General features: G+C 41.8%; 8 protein-coding genes across 8 annotated transcripts; 5 read left to right on the top strand and 3 right to left on the bottom strand.

Moving 5' to 3' along the window:
* Positions 1-281: 281 nt before the first annotated feature.
* LOC108596813 (ATP-dependent RNA helicase WM6) lies at positions 282-3,166 on the top strand. The gene is made up of 8 exons (XM_017982933.2): positions 282-381; positions 593-838; positions 911-1,134; positions 1,202-1,385; positions 1,449-1,567; positions 2,336-2,467; positions 2,531-2,933; positions 2,993-3,166. Exons 2-8 carry the CDS (start codon positions 640-642, stop codon positions 3,004-3,006), a joined length of 1,275 nt encoding a protein of 424 aa, XP_017838422.1. The 5' UTR covers positions 282-381; positions 593-639; the 3' UTR covers positions 3,007-3,166.
* A 267-nt stretch (positions 3,167-3,433) lies between these two features.
* On the top strand, positions 3,434-5,568 carry LOC108600672 (glycoprotein endo-alpha-1,2-mannosidase-like protein). The gene is made up of 3 exons (XM_017988380.2): positions 3,434-4,466; positions 4,522-4,750; positions 4,825-5,568. The coding sequence occupies exons 1-3, from the start codon at positions 3,505-3,507 to the stop codon at positions 5,086-5,088; spliced, it is 1,455 nt and encodes a 484-aa protein (XP_017843869.2). The 5' UTR covers positions 3,434-3,504; the 3' UTR covers positions 5,089-5,568.
* Positions 5,569-6,057: 489 nt separating this feature from the next.
* On the top strand, positions 6,058-6,858 carry LOC108604744 (protein lin-54 homolog). Its single transcript, XM_017994334.2, has 2 exons — positions 6,058-6,270; positions 6,327-6,858. The coding sequence occupies exons 1-2, from the start codon at positions 6,126-6,128 to the stop codon at positions 6,842-6,844; spliced, it is 663 nt and encodes a 220-aa protein (XP_017849823.2). The 5' UTR covers positions 6,058-6,125; the 3' UTR covers positions 6,845-6,858.
* Positions 6,859-7,023: 165 nt separating this feature from the next.
* Positions 7,024-17,601, bottom strand: LOC108607458 (CG31648). Its single transcript, XM_017998294.2, has 6 exons — positions 16,744-17,601; positions 10,142-10,383; positions 9,298-10,083; positions 9,000-9,166; positions 7,500-8,943; positions 7,024-7,436 (listed from the first exon to the last, which is right to left on the bottom strand). The coding sequence occupies exons 1-6, from the start codon at positions 17,501-17,503 to the stop codon at positions 7,059-7,061; spliced, it is 3,777 nt and encodes a 1,258-aa protein (XP_017853783.2). The 5' UTR covers positions 17,504-17,601; the 3' UTR covers positions 7,024-7,058.
* On the top strand, positions 10,570-12,155 carry LOC108607462 (ubiquinone biosynthesis monooxygenase COQ6, mitochondrial). The gene has a single exon (XM_017998300.2). The coding sequence runs from the start codon at positions 10,644-10,646 to the stop codon at positions 12,075-12,077; it is 1,434 nt and encodes a 477-aa protein (XP_017853789.2). The 5' UTR covers positions 10,570-10,643; the 3' UTR covers positions 12,078-12,155.
* Positions 12,521-13,186, top strand: LOC108607469. Its single transcript, XM_017998307.2, has 2 exons — positions 12,521-12,925; positions 12,986-13,186. The coding sequence occupies exons 1-2, from the start codon at positions 12,620-12,622 to the stop codon at positions 13,118-13,120; spliced, it is 441 nt and encodes a 146-aa protein (XP_017853796.2). The 5' UTR covers positions 12,521-12,619; the 3' UTR covers positions 13,121-13,186.
* On the bottom strand, positions 13,286-15,359 carry LOC108607461 (glycosyltransferase 25 family member). The gene is made up of 2 exons (XM_017998299.2): positions 15,120-15,359; positions 13,286-15,063 (listed from the first exon to the last, which is right to left on the bottom strand). The coding sequence occupies exons 1-2, from the start codon at positions 15,299-15,301 to the stop codon at positions 13,386-13,388; spliced, it is 1,860 nt and encodes a 619-aa protein (XP_017853788.2). The 5' UTR covers positions 15,302-15,359; the 3' UTR covers positions 13,286-13,385.
* Positions 15,538-16,603, bottom strand: LOC108607466 (cytochrome c oxidase assembly protein COX11, mitochondrial). Its single transcript, XM_017998303.2, has one exon. It carries the CDS (start codon positions 16,539-16,541, stop codon positions 15,780-15,782), a length of 762 nt encoding a protein of 253 aa, XP_017853792.1. The 5' UTR covers positions 16,542-16,603; the 3' UTR covers positions 15,538-15,779.
* Positions 17,602-17,644: the final 43 nt, after the last annotated feature.

Here is a 17,644-nt window from a genome sequence, read left to right as displayed (position 1 = left end):
ATTGACGAAATATAATTCTTGTAATAATAGAAAAGTTTTGGAAAGCATTACAAATCTTATTAAATACTATATTTTATGAAATCATTTTATATATAATTTTGCTTTTGGCGGTTTCTATCATTTTTTCATCGACTAGCTATTTGTATTGCTGCCAGCAATTGATTTGCAGTACTACCGAATAGTGTTGAGTAAGGATCGTTCAATTGATTAAATAAATTTATTGGTTCACTGAACTTAGTCGCTCTTCTTGTTCGCCCCCGAAGCAGTGCTGAACACTGGCAAATTAATTTACAACCCTAATTTTCAGCGGCCGGATTTTGTGTGTAGTTTTTTGTTAAAGATTGCAAACATTTAATTGGAGAACAAAGCAATTAATATACGGTATGTGTTAATATTATGTATAAGATATTGCAAGCAAGTTAAATTATGTTATCTTGTATTTCACAAAAGTATGAAATTTATGATTCATTAAGACTTTGCTAATAACAAAAAAACAAGATGGCGTTAGCAACGCCGGTTAAGCGAAAAAGAAAAACGCGGCATTTACAGCACACAAACACATGTACATAATTTGAAGTATTTTTTTCCGCAGACATTTTAAACTAATTTGAAAGTTTAATACACACAAAACTAAGCAATATGGCCGATAATGACGATCTTCTCGACTACGAGGATGAGGAGCAGAACGAAACTACTGCTGTTGAGACCCAAGAAGCTCCCAAGAAAGACGTCAAGGGTACCTACGTATCCATACATAGCTCGGGCTTCCGCGACTTCTTGCTAAAGCCAGAAATATTGCGTGCAATCGTTGATTGTGGTTTTGAGCATCCTTCAGAGGGTATGTAGACATGTACAGTTATCTATGTTCCAAGCGAGTATATTAAAGTATTTTTTTTTATAATGCTTACAGTTCAGCACGAATGCATACCACAGGCTGTCCTGGGCATGGATATTCTCTGCCAGGCCAAGTCAGGTATGGGCAAAACTGCCGTGTTTGTGCTTGCTACTCTGCAACAGCTGGAGCCATCTGATAACAACACCTGCCATGTTTTGGTTATGTGCCACACACGTGAATTGGCATTCCAAATCAGTAAGGAGTACGAACGTTTTTCCAAGTATATGCCTACGGTTAAGGTAAGCTAAGAGCAATGGCCTTTATTTAGTTGTAGTTATTAATAGCTTCTTATGATTATGCGAACAGGTAGCAGTATTCTTTGGCGGTTTAGCTATACAAAAAGACGAGGAAGTACTTAAGAGTGGCACACCACATATTGTGGTCGGTACTCCTGGACGTATATTGGCGCTTACACGCAACAAGAAGTTGAACCTCAAGCATTTGAAGCACTTTGTTCTTGATGAGTGCGATAAGATGTTGGAGCAATTGGGTTAGTTGCTAACGATAATGGAATAGAGCCCTAATACTTATATGTGATTTATTTGATTGACAGACATGCGTCGTGATGTGCAAGAGATTTTCCGTTGCACACCACATGGCAAACAAGTTATGATGTTTTCGGCCACTTTGAGCAAAGAGATTCGTCCCGTTTGCAAAAAGTTTATGCAAGATGTAAATATCTACGTCGCAATTCGACAACTACTACTACCACTACTACTATTATTACGACCACTAGCTATAATAATACATTGCCAAATCGCGAAAATCCACTTAAATGTTAACGTAAATCAATTGTCACACATTTTGTCTCCTACCTGAAACACTAAACCATATTGTAAATGGTTTTGTAGAGCGCTGATTTTTGTTAATCAAATCGAAATCATTTTCTAAATGATTAAACGTGTAAGCTACAAACGTTCCGAGCACTTATGGTGTATAACACAGAAGAACACTAGCCTTTAAATCAAAATACCATTTCCTAAATGGTTAAACGCGGCAAAAGCAAACGAGCAAGTCTATAACACAAAATGAAATTCGCACGCATAACTATGAAAAACCATTTTCTAAATGGTTAAACGCGTTAAACAATACGCAACAGTTCAAAATACTGCCCAATAACACAATTGAAAAACAAATCCAGCAAAAATCAAACTTCGTAACACAACGTTTCGAGTAACCAGCCCAAATGATAAACTGATGTCTACGTGGAGGCCAAACAGTCTTCGGATCATTGATGCTGTTGATGCTCTCGGCACATAACGGGACATATTAAAGTACATACATGCTAGTTGATGATGATGTGATGTTTATAGCGTGGCCGTATGTAGAATTTGTAGGCGTACCTAATAGCATAAGATGCAATGTATTTGACAAGATTTATTTTTATTCTTTTTTATTTTTAATGCTACAAACATATATTTACTCATGTTTTACAAATAGCCCATGGAGGTGTATGTGGATGATGAGGCCAAGCTGACGCTGCATGGTCTGCAGCAGCATTACGTTAATCTTAAGGAGAATGAGAAGAACAAGAAACTGTTTGAATTGCTCGATGTGCTAGAGTTTAATCAAGTATAACCACATTATATTTCCTTTAAAGCTAGCATTATTAATCAATTTCTGATTTTGCCTTAGGTGGTAATCTTTGTCAAGTCGGTGCAACGCTGTGTCGCATTGGCACAACTGTTGACGGAGCAGAATTTCCCAGCCATTGGCATACATCGCGGCATGAACCAGGATGAGCGTTTGAACCGTTATCAGCAATTTAAGGATTTCCAAAAGCGCATTTTGGTGGCTACCAATCTTTTTGGACGTGGCATGGATATTGAGCGCGTCAACATCGTTTTTAACTACGACATGCCAGAGGATTCGGATACCTATTTGCATCGTGTCGCCCGTGCTGGACGTTTTGGCACCAAGGGTCTGGCCATCACCTTCGTTTCGGATGACAACGACGCCAAGATACTTAACGAAGTACAGGATCGTTTCGATGTCAACATTAGCGAACTTCCGGAGGAAATTGATCTGTCCACTTACAGTAAGTTTGCCTGATCCTCTTTTATTCAAATGTAATTAATTTTCCTTTTTTTTTTGCAGTTGAGGGACGCTAGTCAGCCCACATGTATTTGGAATAGTTTAAACAGCTACATGCATTCGAAATAAATGCACACCACCATTTACCATCTAACAAACCGTAAATCTTTTATAAAACCTCTACTTTATAATTAATTAAATACAATCCAAAACAATGAGTTGACGTACAAACAAAAATATATGCACTTTGTTTTTATTTTCTATGCTAGGAGTTGGGGCACAGTATTATACCTTAGATTGAAACGCTTAAATAGCTTTAAAAGAGTAAGGGGGATTATCCATTTATTATTTTAAGCAAGAGTCTTACATTAATTGCCTTGTCGGGGAATGGCTTAGCCAAATTGTAAGTTTAAATGTCCGTTTTGGGGCATGCGCAAAGCACCAGAGTTTCCGGTACCAAGCTTGTGCAACCTGCGAGACGAGTCCGGAGGGTGGGTAGCGAAAAAACAGCATTGCAGAGGATAAGAGTAAACGATAAAGCATAATAGCCCAAACAAAATGTGAAAAAGTTAAAAATGCTGTTGAAGAAATATGTGAAAACTCGGCGCAAGTTCAAAATACTGCTACTGGTGGCAATTGTCGCATTGATAATTATCACTAGCGCTATTTTACTGGGCGCAACGGGACCAAGCAGTGCTGTGGAACGTTTGCTGGACGAACGCTTCATAGCACGTGCCTATCAGCCGCAATCAGAGCAACAGCAGCAGCAGCCCAGGGAACAAGCAGTTGGCTTGCTGCAGTCACGCCGAGAAAATGGTGTCATTGTCCCGGAGAAATATGACGAGCAAAAAATTAAGTCGCGCATTATGCAAAGTCGCTTGCAGCAGCTGAAGCAGCAACAGCAACGGGACAATGAGGCGGAACAAACGCGGACTACGCTCGATACGGTGGCCACGGCTGTGCATATCTTTTATACGGCACCCGTGCAGTGGTACAAGTCAAAGAAATCGCCATTGCCGGCGCCCGAGCATCCCAATGAAGTCTCGCTGCCTCTAACAACTTCCAAGCCCGTCAAGGTGCTGAACACCATTTTCTATCCGGCGCTAGGGCTCTACAAACCCAGCGCCAAGCTGTTGGCGGAGCACTTTGAGAATATTCGTAGCTGCGGTATAGGAGTGTTGATTCTCAGCTTTGCGCGTCCTTCCGATCCCGCGCTGCTGCAACAAATACTTGAGCTAGCGCCCCAGCATAACTTGAGTGTGACCTTTGAGCTAAGTGTAACGGCAGGCAATCGCAGCGTGGAGCTAGTGCGTCAGCAGCTACACGACATATCAGCATATGTGCAGCAGCCTGGCTTCTATCGCGTTTGGAGTCAATCCCATAAGGCTTTGATGCCTGTGCTCTACATAAGCAACGCCTACAAGCTAAGCGAGAGCTTGGGCCGACAGCTATGCCGCGCAAGAGAGAACGAAAAACATAAAGAGAATGCAGTGGGATTGCGACAACTGTTAGATGCCTTTTTCATTGGACACATTAGGTAAGTTTTGGCAAGAAATCGATAAGTTATTTTTAATCCTGCTCTGTTACTGCAGACTCAAAAGCCATGCGGATGTCATGCGTCGTTTGTGCTTCGATGGATTTTATAGCAAGCTACCGAGCAATGGTGCGGTGTTCGCCAGTACCTGGAAGAATTGGTCATACCTCAAGTCCTTTGCACTGTCCTACAAAATGCTGTTTGTGCCCACTGTCGGCCCAGGCTATGCAGAGCGCAATAAATTTCCGCGTCATGGTGATATACAGCGACATCGCAGCAATGGACGCGTAAGTCTTGGCAGGAGCAAACACGCTTAGCTAAGCTTATCAGTGTTGCTAATGTGACTTGTCTTTTTTTGCAGTACTACGGCGTAGCCTGGCGAACTGCTATACTCAACCACGTGGGCTTCATTAACATTGCCAGCTATAACAATTGGCCGGATGGCAGTCAAATCGAGGAAGTTGTGCCACGCGCTGGTTTTCTTGATTACAATCCTGGCTCGAAAACCAAGTATCTGGATCTAACTGCTCATTGGGTTGGGAATTTCCTTAAGACACGGCAAGAAGCGGCGGCGGCTGTTGCGCCTCAGAACTGTTACGAGCTACTCAATAACACAATTTGTTGAGCTAATTTGTTGCATGTTCATGCGTGCGAGCAATTCGTGATTTAACTCTCATATCCAGGCACCAAATATTGGGATGGATAGGAGCATCTGATTACTTTAGATGCAATTCCATTTGCAAGTTACTCAATTACTTTCTCAATGTTAATACGAGTTTTCTACTATACTATATACACATATTTGCCTATATATTAGCAACCAAAACAATTATATACATTTATATACATACATATATCTGCCAAAAAGTGTGTGTAAACAACAAGCAATACGTACAGTACTCTTAAGTAGTGTTAAATCTAGTATGTATACCAAACATTTAAATTTTCGATATTAGACTTTGATTAATTATTAGAATGAGCAACAATAATACTAATACCTAATACTGTATGCCATGCCAGGTAGTAATAATTCAATTATTTATTAACACTTGTTAATCGAAAGGTACTTAACAAATTTTAACTTTCTCACAAGTACACAAATCTTAATACCATATACATATATATATACATACAATACATATATATATATATATATATATATATATATATATATATTTATATGTTATTACATTATCTAAGCTTTAATAGTTTAACTAGTGCTAAAAAAAAATAAAACATTTATAATAACAAAAATATATTTCTCTGCGTTTAGGTTAATCGTGTAAACGTAAGATTTCAGTTGAGTTCCGCTATAAAGAGTAACACATTGGAAATATTGGTTATTGGTGATGCCACATAAACTCATAAACGCCATCTCACACTACGCCACATAATTTCGCATCCGTTGAAGATGATGGTGCATATAAAAATTTAAAAAGAAAGAAGTAAAATTGTGAAAAAAAAAAATGATTATTTTGCAGAATGAAACAGAAAATGCTTAAAGGTGCTGTTAAATGATTCCGTCATATTCTGTTCTAATGACACTTGAAACTTGCGTATATTCCTTGCCATTAATTTCCCAATGACATTAGCTGTCAGCGTATGTGTATGTGTGTGTATGTACATTTATTGTAAAAGCTAACTGTTTTATTGTCAGCGAGAATGTCGTATAATAGTTTTAAAAAGGAGCACACTAAGAAGCAGCAGACTCCTAAGGGATGTTGCTGCAAGCGGTCGCAATGCATTAAGAACTACTGTGACTGTTATCAGTCCATGACCACCTGCTCAATTTATTGTAAATGCATTGGTAAGCGCTAGACAATGGCTTTAATTACATTTCTGAATAAAATTGTGTTAGTGCAGGCTGTCGCAATACGGAGGAGCGTATAGCGGTGGCCTCGCCGCCTAAGAAGTCAGCGATGGCAGCGAAGAGAGAACGAGCTGCTGCTTTGAGCGCCAAGGCGGCCGCAGCTGCAGCCAAGGCGGGCATTAATATACACCTTAAGCCTGCGCCAGGCTCGGCAGCGTTTGTAGGACAGAAATTCAATGGACCTGCTAAGCAAACCATAAATTTGCCACAGCAACCGCAAATATTTCAACTGCCCGATGCAGATCTGGATAATATTATAACATTGCCTCCACCAAATGTGTCGTTATTGTCAAAGAAAGCTCCGTTCCAGGCAGCGCTGCCTGCGCCACAAACACCTAAGAATGTCAACATCATAAAGCAGCCCACCAACGTAGCATTGCTGGAATGCATTCTGGCACAGGCCAGCGAGGCCGAGCAGTTGGGCATGACTGAGCTGCAAGTGGGTCAACTGGTGCTTCACGAATTTGCACGCGGTCTGCAGGCCATCATTAATACTTACAATGTTGAATAAAGTTGGCAGTTAGCTTTTGGGCAATAATAAAATAAGATAATTTTTGTAGCAATTACACATTGGGGTCGTTCTGTCCGTCCGCATTTTTTGCTAGTTTGTCGGTAAATTTGGAGATTCTTCTTGTAAGGAAATATTTTTAATTTTTTGATACCATTTCTATTTTATCTATTTGGGCTAATTTGTACAAAGGTTTGTATGTTTATTACTTTTAAGGCTAATGCGGTTGAAAAAGCAGTTCGGTGGCCAAGTAATCCATCGTATTACTCCGTTCTGCTAGTTTCTCTGGCAAGACTACTGAGTGCTTGTGACGATCCAATGGCAGCTCACTATCGCTTTCGCTATTACTCTCCGTGGATTGATCATCGACAGGCTCGTCATTGTTGCGACGTTTTGGCTTACCTCGTGTCGACTTAGTGTGTTTATATTTTTTCCAAAACTGTGCCGGCTGCGCAAAGTCCGTGTAACTGGGAAAACGCATGGACATGGCCTTGCACATTAAATCAATTTCATGCTGCAGCTCGGCATTCATAACGCTGCTGAGATTTCGTTGCGTTTCCTCCACATAGCGCAGACTACGCTCCAGTTGCTTGAGCTGTTAAGAAACATATTTAAATTAAATTAAATCTTAATGCAAGTTAAAAATTGCTAATAATACCGCCTCTTCACCCAGATCGCGTTTCCGTGCGCCTCCACGTCCACGTGACTTAGCTGTACTCTTGTCAGTAGCAGTGGCATGCAGTTCGACTGGCACTGCTGCTTCCTCCTGGACTTCTGCTTCCTGTTCACCTTCCGCCGGCGCACCGCCTTGACGCTTGGTTTTGGTGCTCAGACAGATTCGACGCATTATAAAAAGAATATCCAATACCACATCTATGGCGCCGGTTGATTTAATAAAAGTCTTGTCTTTGGTTTTTTCCGCCAGCAGCTTGAGTTGACCAAAGTACATGAGTAACGTGTTGTGATCCAGACTCGCTATAATGTGATTGTAAATCAGTCTTCGTTTCTTGCACATTGCACGGCCTTTTAGGGGCGAGCTATAGTTTGGATCTACACGCTGCGAACCGTTTAGAAAAGTCTGGTCATTGAAGTCAAAGGGAACCTCTTTAAGGCAATGCTGGAACAGCAGCTTGTCGTAAAGCTTTTGATAGCGTATAAAGAAAGCATCGGCCTCGCGTACCACCTCAACGCTTTCATCCACCAGACCTGACAGTAAGGCTATGAGTATGGCACCTTTGAGCTTTATGTTGCCAGCCAAGATGACATCCTTGACACATCGGTAGGTGCGCACTCTGGTCATTGAATATTTTGAGTTTAGTTTGATGAGTATGCACTGCATATTATTCTCCAAAATTGATGGATATTTCTTGCCCAGATCATTTAAGGCTATGAGCGTGCTATTCACTAGCTGGGGACGATCGTTTTTAGTTAAAATTAAGCCATATAAATTGGCCAGCCTGTGTGCCAGATTATTATCACGCAGACTGAGACGTCCAGCCACCACCACCATCCAATTCATAAAACGCTCGTTGCGTGTATCAAAGTTGGCTTCATCCAGTTGCACATACATTTTTAGATAAGACAGCGCCAAATCAAAGACCATCATATCCGTCTCCTCTGATGTCATGACTATTAGATCCGAGTAGCAGCCCAGCAGACATTCCAGGCGTACGACATCGTTTAAACTATGCGTGCACTCGCTTATGCCTATTGTTACTCTACGCAGTAAGTTCAACTTCCAGTCATCTGGGTTAGTACTGTCCTCCGGTGCCTGACTATGCGCAAAGCCATCAATGTGTCCCAATAGCAATATTGCTGGAGAAACCAGTGGCAGACACAAGCTGCCTGTGCTCAAAGCATCGCACAAACGATTGAAAAGTTGATTCAACGCAGACTTGGAAAAACGAGGCATACAATAGCTTATCAACTGAAACGCCAAAATCTGATTAAACACATTGTTGCAGGACGACAAGCGATTGAGCGTATTGATCAGCACATCCAGATTATTTTGAATGCGACTCGATAGCAGCAGCAATAACGACCACGCCTCCGTAGCCATAGAAGTCGACAAGTGCGAGATGATTGTATTTACCAGTTCCAAACTGTCAAAGAGAGCTTGTTAAATAAATATTTTCTGCGATTGAGTGTGTTGGCTTACGTGACAAATCCAGGTTCTTGTTGCAGAAGTATTGTTAGTCTTTGCTTTAGATAGTCACGTGGCTGAAGTCGCAGCAAAGTAGTGAGTATGCACCACGGTAAGAGCTGCTTTGGTCCGTTGGTATACTCCAGCGCCACTATGTTCCGCAGGACTTTGCGATTGAAGCTCTGCAGCGGAGTAAAGAGAGAGAGATATAAATATATCATTAAGGAGTATTCAATTCTAGAAATTTCTAGTCACAACGTATTGCAACGATCGCGTCTTTTAGGAAGGATTTAACTTCATCGCTTTGACTCACCTGAATAGCCAATTTCTGCAGTGCTATATCTTCATCGTTGAGCAGACAAGGCCAAATTCTACAATAGATCCGAACAAGTATGGAGCAATCACAGTAAGCCTCCAGCAAGTTATCTACCATGTCCAGCGCTGCTCTACGCACTGAGCTCAGCATGTCCACCGCCAGCCGTGACATCTCCTGCTCAAAGTCTGTATCGTACATAATGCGTGGATTTATGAGTACCAGGCGCTCTAGCAGCGAGATACCGGCGCAGCGTGCTAGGCCATTCTCAGCACTTAAATAACGTTGGTAAAGGACTTCGGGTAACTTTATGACTTCTGGCTCCAGCAGCTCCGCACCTTCAAAGCTGTAAGCATATTGCACAGGCTGAGGTCTTAAGTGACCCGCTGTCGAATGGTCATCGCTAAACTGCACAAAGCTTATGCATTCGTTGAGTATGCGAGTGGTAATGGGGCAGGATTGCCTGAGTATTACATTTAGTACCTGGCAAGCCTTACGACGCACAGTAATGGTTTTGTCATTAATGGAGCGTATGGTTTCTCTTAGCAGTGCCACTTCACGTGGCATGGTAGACACATCATGACGAAAGAGACTCCATTCCACTTGGACTTGTTGCTGCAGCATACGCTCGATTAGGTCCAAGCTGCGCACTTGTATGCCCACTGCATCGTCGGCTCGTACGGCATCCAACAAGAACTTTGCGCAGCATTTGTTGCACTTGGCGTACAGCGCCGCATCATATTTAGCTGCATATCCAATGGCAACTTTTTCATCACACGGCTTCCACTGCGAATTATAAATTGTATTGTTAAAATAGTTCTTGTCTTAATTAGTGTGTACTAACCTCCCTGATAGGATTGGTTATAACGCATTCTATGTAGAATTGCAATACTTTTGCTATAGTTTCTGGTTGCACTTCTATCTGATTGATAAACCAATCTGATATCTGTTCGCCGCCTTGCGGATAAATGTGCATAGAAAAGGTTAATTTCATAATTAACATCAGTGTATCATACACTTTGCCATTATGCTCATTCGCAATCTCCGTAAGAAGTTCGAAGCATTTGGCTTGCACTTGGCGCGCACCTGAAAGTAAATAATACAGTTAATAAAAATTACTAAATTCGCCTTATACTAAAGTTATTGGTAAAATTTAAATGTAACAGACATTGACTTGAATCTCTGCCGAGTTTAGCAGCAGCTGTTAAGTACTGCCGCCACACTGCAATGAGATCGATATATCGATATCATTACCGTCACAATTTCGACTCATCCTCAGCGAATTTCTTACGAACGACAACGATTTAAAATTTTGTGAAATTCTTGCAAGTAATTTATAATTTTACATGTTAGTCTTATTACGCAAAAGTGGCGCCGCGGTGCCGCTGACACAACTACGCGGCGCTGCAAAGCGTATGCTGTCGACAACATCGGCAGCATATACAAATGGTCCAACAACAACAAAAAGTTCATCGACAACGGAGCACTATGATATTATAATAGGCGGCGGTGGACTTGTGGGCACAACACTAGCTGCAGCGCTGGCTAAGAATCCAACGTTGGCTGACAAGCGTGTGCTTCTACTGGAGGGCGCTGGCGAATTTAAAGGCTTCGATGCAAGCGGACCTTATCAAAACCGGGTCTCGGCTATAAATAAGAACTCCATAGAACTATTTGAATCCATAGATGCCTGGCCGCATATTGAGGCAGCGCGCTACAAGCCTGTTAAGCAAATGCAGGTGTGGGAGTCCAACAGCGATGCTCTTATACAGTTTCAGCATGATAATTTTGCCAGCGATGTTGCCTGCATCATAGAAAACGATCTAATACTGGATGCTGTATATGCTACTGTACGTGCATCGGCGTCCAATGTAAAGGTGCTTAATAAATCACGCATCGAGTGTGTGAGTCTTCCTGGTCAAACTGGTTCGGTGCACTCGCAAGTCCAGCTACAGGATGGACGCAACTTTAGCTGTGAGCTGCTGATTGGTGCCGATGGTGCCAACTCTGTGGTGCGTAAGCAAATGGGCGTAGATGTCTTTTCGCTTAACTACGATCGCATGGGCTTGGTAGCAACATTGGACTTGCAGCCAGAGGAGGCTGGAGATAATTCAGTTGCCTGGCAACGGTTTTTGCCAACGGGACCACTTGCTTTGCTGCCTTTGACTGAGCAGCAAAGTTCGCTTGTTTGGAGTACCACGGTGCCACATGCCAAGCAACTGTTGTCTATGGAGCCAGCTCAGTTTGTTGACGCACTCAATGAGGCCTTTTGCCGACAATATCCACGCGTGGAGCTGGCGGATCGTGCGCTGCAGGCACTTAATTCCTTCTTTGGTAACAGCAGCTCCCAGCATCTGCGTCAGTTTCCGCCAAGCGTGCGCGACGTGCAGTCAGGCTCCCGCGCGGTCTTTCCCTTGGGCTTCCTGCATGCTTCTTCTTATGTGTGCCAAGGCGCAGCGCTAGTGGGCGATGCGGCACATCGCGTTCATCCCTTAGCTGGCCAGGGTGTCAATCTGGGCTTTGGTGACGTGCGTCATTTGGTGGAGACACTGGCAGCTGGTGCCTACGCTGGCTTTAAGCTGGGCGATACCCAGCATCTGACCAAGTATGAGCGTAAATGTTTGACCAAGAATGTGCCGATTATGCTGGGCGTGCACGGTCTGCACACTCTATACTCCACGGAGTTCAGTCCAGTGGTCTTGCTGCGCAGTCTTGGTCTGCAGCTTACCCAAAATTTGCCGCCCATTAAAAACTTTTTCATGCGGGGCGCAATGGGCTGAGCTCACAAACAGTTGTATTATCTTTTAAGTGTTTACAGTTTTGTAGTTACTATAAATAATTCTAAATAAATGGTGTACAGCAAAAAAAAAATTTTTTTTCTCATGCAGGGGATTCTGACTGCATGTATTTCAAACCTAAATGTCCGATTGGATCTTAAAATAAATCGAAAATCTCCTTCTATTTAACTTTTAGAATGGGTTTTACGTATAGAAAATCCAACCTTATGTTTTAGGAGGATTAAGAAAAATTGTATTGTCAAAAGCTCCACACTACTTTGTATCCGTCCCCAAATTCATTCTAATTGTAAGAAAATAGCAAGCGGGCAGTAAAGATGGACGCTGTAAACTTTTTAATACACTTTTACTTACAATTTTTAATCTAGTATTCAATGAATCTAATATTTAAATTAATAGATATTTTTTGAGACACATTCATATTTTTAGAATTATAAATTGAAAACAAAATTGAATTCCCAATTAAGTACTAAAAAATACGCATATTCGGGAATTTTATCATTAATAAGTGAAGAGCAAAAATAAATATGAGCCAAGAAAGTGCTGCTGATATTCAACATAAAACTCATATTGAGAGTCTTGATCGAGAATTTCAGCGGAACATTCACATCTTGGAGCACTCTATGGAATCAATTAATTGTATGGAGAAACCATTAGCAAGTGAATGGATTTATAAATTAAAGGCATTCCCCCCAAATCTCAGTGAAGCTCTTGCTCGAAATTTTATTGTCAAATATTTACTGCGCCAAACAAATAAGCGCAATGTTGTAAATTGGAATTTATTTAGCAATCCTCCTCACAGCCAAAGCGGTCTATATATCCAAAGTTCTATGGTAAGAAGATAACTATTTCTGCAAAATATCGGATAAATTTATATAAAAGTATGTTTACAGCCCCAAAAGAAGTCCAAGAAGAAAGTGATCAAAAGGTTACTTGGCAGTTCATATGATAACGGCAATTTCTTAAGTCAGCTTCCAGTTCCACGTGATGGAGCCATATTTGTGTTACAGCTTAGTCCCAATTTTTAAAAATACGAATTCCAAACTATTTTTTTACACGCTGGGCATTGAGAAACTATAATTGGTTGCATAACAGAATTGCGTTTATTTATTTACTTTTTTGCGCATTTCATATATTTATAAAAAACTTAGCATAGATTTGTTCATCTGGCTAAGCAATTTGATACCGATTGCTGTAGAGATTAGTTTCTGGGCTTAAAACTCTAGCTTTGTAAGGCACATTTGGCATTGGCATTAAAACTAACTTTTCTTAAATGCTAAATTATGGAAGTTCTTAGAGTTCCTGATGGCTGCTTAGAACATTGGCTTGTGGCAAAACATTGTTATGAGAACTCTCACCTAGCTTTAGATCTTGCGCTAAATTGTTGCCGCCTTCTTTTGCAAATATTTGCTGACGATCACTTTTTAGCTGTGGATCGCCAGCTTCAGTTGAAATCTCAGGCACCACTACTTGCTGTGAATCCTCCGTGTCCGATATATAGCCAGAATCTCCAGTATAGTGTGTAGGATAAAGCAGCAGTGGCGCTGCGCTAAATGCTATAAGATTACGCGGTGCAAAGGCTGCACTCCAATCCTTTTGAGGATGACGATCAAACATTATGGGCAAGAACTCATCAACGGGTATAAGTTTCTCCAGTGGCTTCACTGCCAATAACTTCTGAGCTCCACGAAGCGTAATAACATAAGCCAACGTCCAATAAGAATAGCCAACATGCACCAGATTTTCTGTGCCGGCCACCCAGGGCTCTTTCTCATCCTTTAAACGCTTGCGTCCGAAGTAGATGAGATCATAGTCTGTGTGGCTAGCTTGCTCCAGCACACGCTGTGCATTGGACTTAAAGTAGGGCTCAAAGCGTATGTCATCCTCGAGTATAAGCACTTGTTCTAATTGACGCTCCACAATTTGTTGCCAGATGCGATAGTGACTAAGAAAACATCCAATTTCGCCCATTGTCATAGGACGATGATGATAGGGATCTTCATAGCCGGACAGAAAACTGATGCCCATTTCCCGAACCCGTTGCGCATTCAATTCCTTGCCGTCAACTGCAGCAAAGTGCTCTACCTCCAAACCAAGCTCATCAAATAGACGTTCCATTTTTTCACGCCGCTCGGTGCGTCGCAGCAAGTTTATCACAAATATATTATCCACGTTTAGTTTGGTTTTCGGTGGCTTTTCCACATGCGTCTGTAGATAATCAAGCAATGGAGGTACAGCGCCCAAGTCATGCACCATATTCGCGCGCAGATTGATGAGCTGCTGCAAATCAATTTGCAGACTATCGCTGGCATCCAGCGGTGGTGTAAGATAGCCAAAGGCCAGCTCATTGCTGACATGCAGCGGTAGTCCTGAACTATTGGCAGACATGGCAAACACTATAATATCATCAACTGGTCCATTGTAAATCAGTGCCAGCTGCTGTGAATGCTGCAGCTCCAACAGACGTTGACGGTCAAAGGTAAGGAAGCGCGTTGCGGCATAATTTAGATTCACCAGCACTGCTGTGTGCACCATCGGCACTTGGAATGCACCCACTTTACGATGATGATAGATTTCCTTGTACTCGTCCGTGCGCTGATAATAATATTCCGATGTCATGCCGCACCAGAAATTCGAATACAGCCCCTCGGACAGCAGCATGGGCGCTACTATAGGCAGTTGTAGTCGTGTCAAAACACGCAACGATTGCGGAGCTGTTAGCAGAACGTCCGCATCCAAAAAGAATATAAAATCTGCCCATATATGACGCGCATGCTGGAGTGCCTGCTCCTTTAAGATTATCAAATGCTTTAAGCGCTCCAAAGGCCAATCAAATGTAACAGTTTCATTTTCATAAGACTGCGTTTCCACATCCAGCGCATAGTTTACGCTATGATAAAGCTGAGCATATCTCTCCAGCCATTGCTGAAGCATGCTTAAGCTCTCATCATTGCTATGATCACATCGCAGCCTGTGGAAGTGGAAATAGAGTGGAAAACTCACACTTTCGTCACTTTTTACACTTACCAAATGGCTATGCGCTGCTTGGGATAATCTAGCTGTGTCACATAGCTTAAAAACAGTGGCAAAATATGCGCTTTGTTACGCACCAGCAGCGTTAATTGCACTGTAGGCTCCTCGTACTCTAAGTCCTGAGAACCGGCAGCGCTCAAGGCGCTTATGAAAAAAACTAACAGAGCAACACGCATTTCCACGTCATTCTCTATACATGCTGCAGTTCAAATAGTTCAGCACGCACTATCTATCTTTGTTTAAGTTTGATGACGGAAGCGGCTGCTGGAGTTAAATTTTAATCTATTAATAAACTTGTGTTCATTGCACGTTCAGCGCTCATTGGCCCAAGCAGCTCTGCTGCAAAAATGTGAACTATGTGCTTGCACTGAATAATGCACAATGCTCAGTTGAAATTAGTTTATTACAATTTATTAAATTTAATTGTTCCTATTTGTTGTTATTTGAGCTTATCATTTGTTTTATCACATGTTTTAGTTGTTTCGATGTTAGTAGCCGGTTAACATGGCATGACGCTGTTAAAGCACTGTTGCTGTTATCTCATTCCCACTGAAAGACCGCCGCAATTCCTCTCAAACTGTCTACAGTTTTGCATCACAGTCTATTCAAAATTAAACAATTTATTTTGTCACACTTTTTATATACAAACAATAACTAGGCCTGCTTCGCTAATGCATGTGGTTTTGCATAGCTGGGAAAATTTAATTTTAGCCCTTCCTTAGCCTCAAAGAATGTATAGGATAGCGTTATGGTGTCACAGTACTCCAGTGCTGGATCTTGTGTTATTTCTGGATCAATGTAGAAGAACACAGGCATGTCCACTTCCTCGTGTGGATTCAACTGCTGCTCCTCAAAGCAAAAGCATTGGATTTTGTTAAAGTACGCCCCAGCTTCAAATGGTATCACGTTGTAAGTGCTGATGCCAATTACAGGCTTATCCGTCGGATTCTTGGCTGTATAAAAGGCAAGTGCGGTCTCTCCGGGTGCTACCTTAATTTCATACTGCTGTGGCTTAAAATTCCAGCGCATTGACGAGCCGATGTCTGCATTGAAGCGTATTTTTAGCACACGATCCTTAACTTTGACCATATGCTCTACTTTTTCAGCATCGTGACCCTGGGAAGTGACCCCGCCATAGCTATACGCCTGGCAAAATATGCTGTAGAGAGGTACAGCAGCGTAGCTAAGACCCATAATTAGTACACCACCGGCGGTTATGTAGTATAATGTTGATTTTGCGCGTAGTTTACGCGCAGCTTCCGCCCCGGCATTTCCTTTGCCAGTGCCACCTAGAGTGGATTGTGTGCGACGACATGGTCTTAACAGGAACTGTTGCTGCTTCAATTGGCATCGATATTGTGTGCTCCTCGCCAGCTGTTGGAAGTTCACGCGCATGGAGGCAAAAGTGCGCAACATTTTGTTTAATTTAAGCACAATTCCAATTGAAAAATTGCATTGAACAATAAACCGTTTGTATAATCACAATAATTACAGCTGTTATGTTAGCGACGTGATAATAACACTTATCGAATATATATCGATAGCGTTATTTGTCAGTACTAACTAGGAATTCCCATAGACAGTTGGAAAATAAATTTAAAAAATGTTGCTTACTTACATGAATTATTGTTCCCCGTTTTACAGTTGAGATAGATAACTTCGAGCAGACATCGTAGTATGTTGTCACGTGGCTTTATATGATCTTTGAATTGGACATAGCGAAAGACGAGTACTATATCATCACAGATTGTTGAAAACTGTATCCACAGATTATCTGCGCGCACTCCGCTTTGGCCGTTGGTTTCTAGCAGCTTGAACACTTTGAGACAATGTTCAATAATATCTTCGTCAAAAATGCCATAGCTCTTGGCTCCCGGTATGGTAATTGTGAGAAAATACGCGCTAACTGCACTTAGTGCTAATTGAATGTTTCGATGCTCGTTCAACTGCTGTGGCGCTACCTTCATTAGCTGCTGGGGTATTTTGGCCAGGCTGCTGAGTGCATAAATAAATGCCAAATACTGCTTAGGCGAGATGTCCTCAATGTTTTCCCAATTGTCATGCTCAATATCGAAACTGTTGGGATCTGAGCTGCGCATTGCACGTATGCAGTTGCACAAATCGCGTAGTGTTTGAAGCTGCTGATCCTGTATGTGTATGATTTGCCTGCACATGGGCAGAGACCAAAACATGACAGAATGTTGATCCTTTGTTTCTCCATTGTCTGCCTCGCAGAGCCAGTCCTCTATATCAGTCCATTCAATAGATGGCGCAAAGTGTGTCTTTAGCTCCTTAAATATGCTATTAAACTCCGACATGGCAGTAGCACAGATATTTAAATGTGCGAATCGGAATAGGCACAAGCAAGTCGTTTTCATACGCTTATTGTTTTCGATATGTCGATGACAATGCAAAAACAGCTGATCAGAAACTAAGGCATGTATGCAGCAGCACTGAAAAATGTATCTAAAAATAAATTGCAGTTAAAAATTATTATAATTTAATTAAAAACTGCTCTA

This window comes from Drosophila busckii, chromosome 2L (assembly GCF_011750605.1).
Source record: "Drosophila busckii strain San Diego stock center, stock number 13000-0081.31 chromosome 2L, ASM1175060v1, whole genome shotgun sequence".
NCBI classification, from domain to species: Eukaryota; Metazoa; Arthropoda; class Insecta; order Diptera; family Drosophilidae; genus Drosophila; species Drosophila busckii.
The sequence above is the reverse complement of the archived record's forward strand: the minus strand, read 5'-3'. Positions and strand labels throughout refer to the sequence as shown.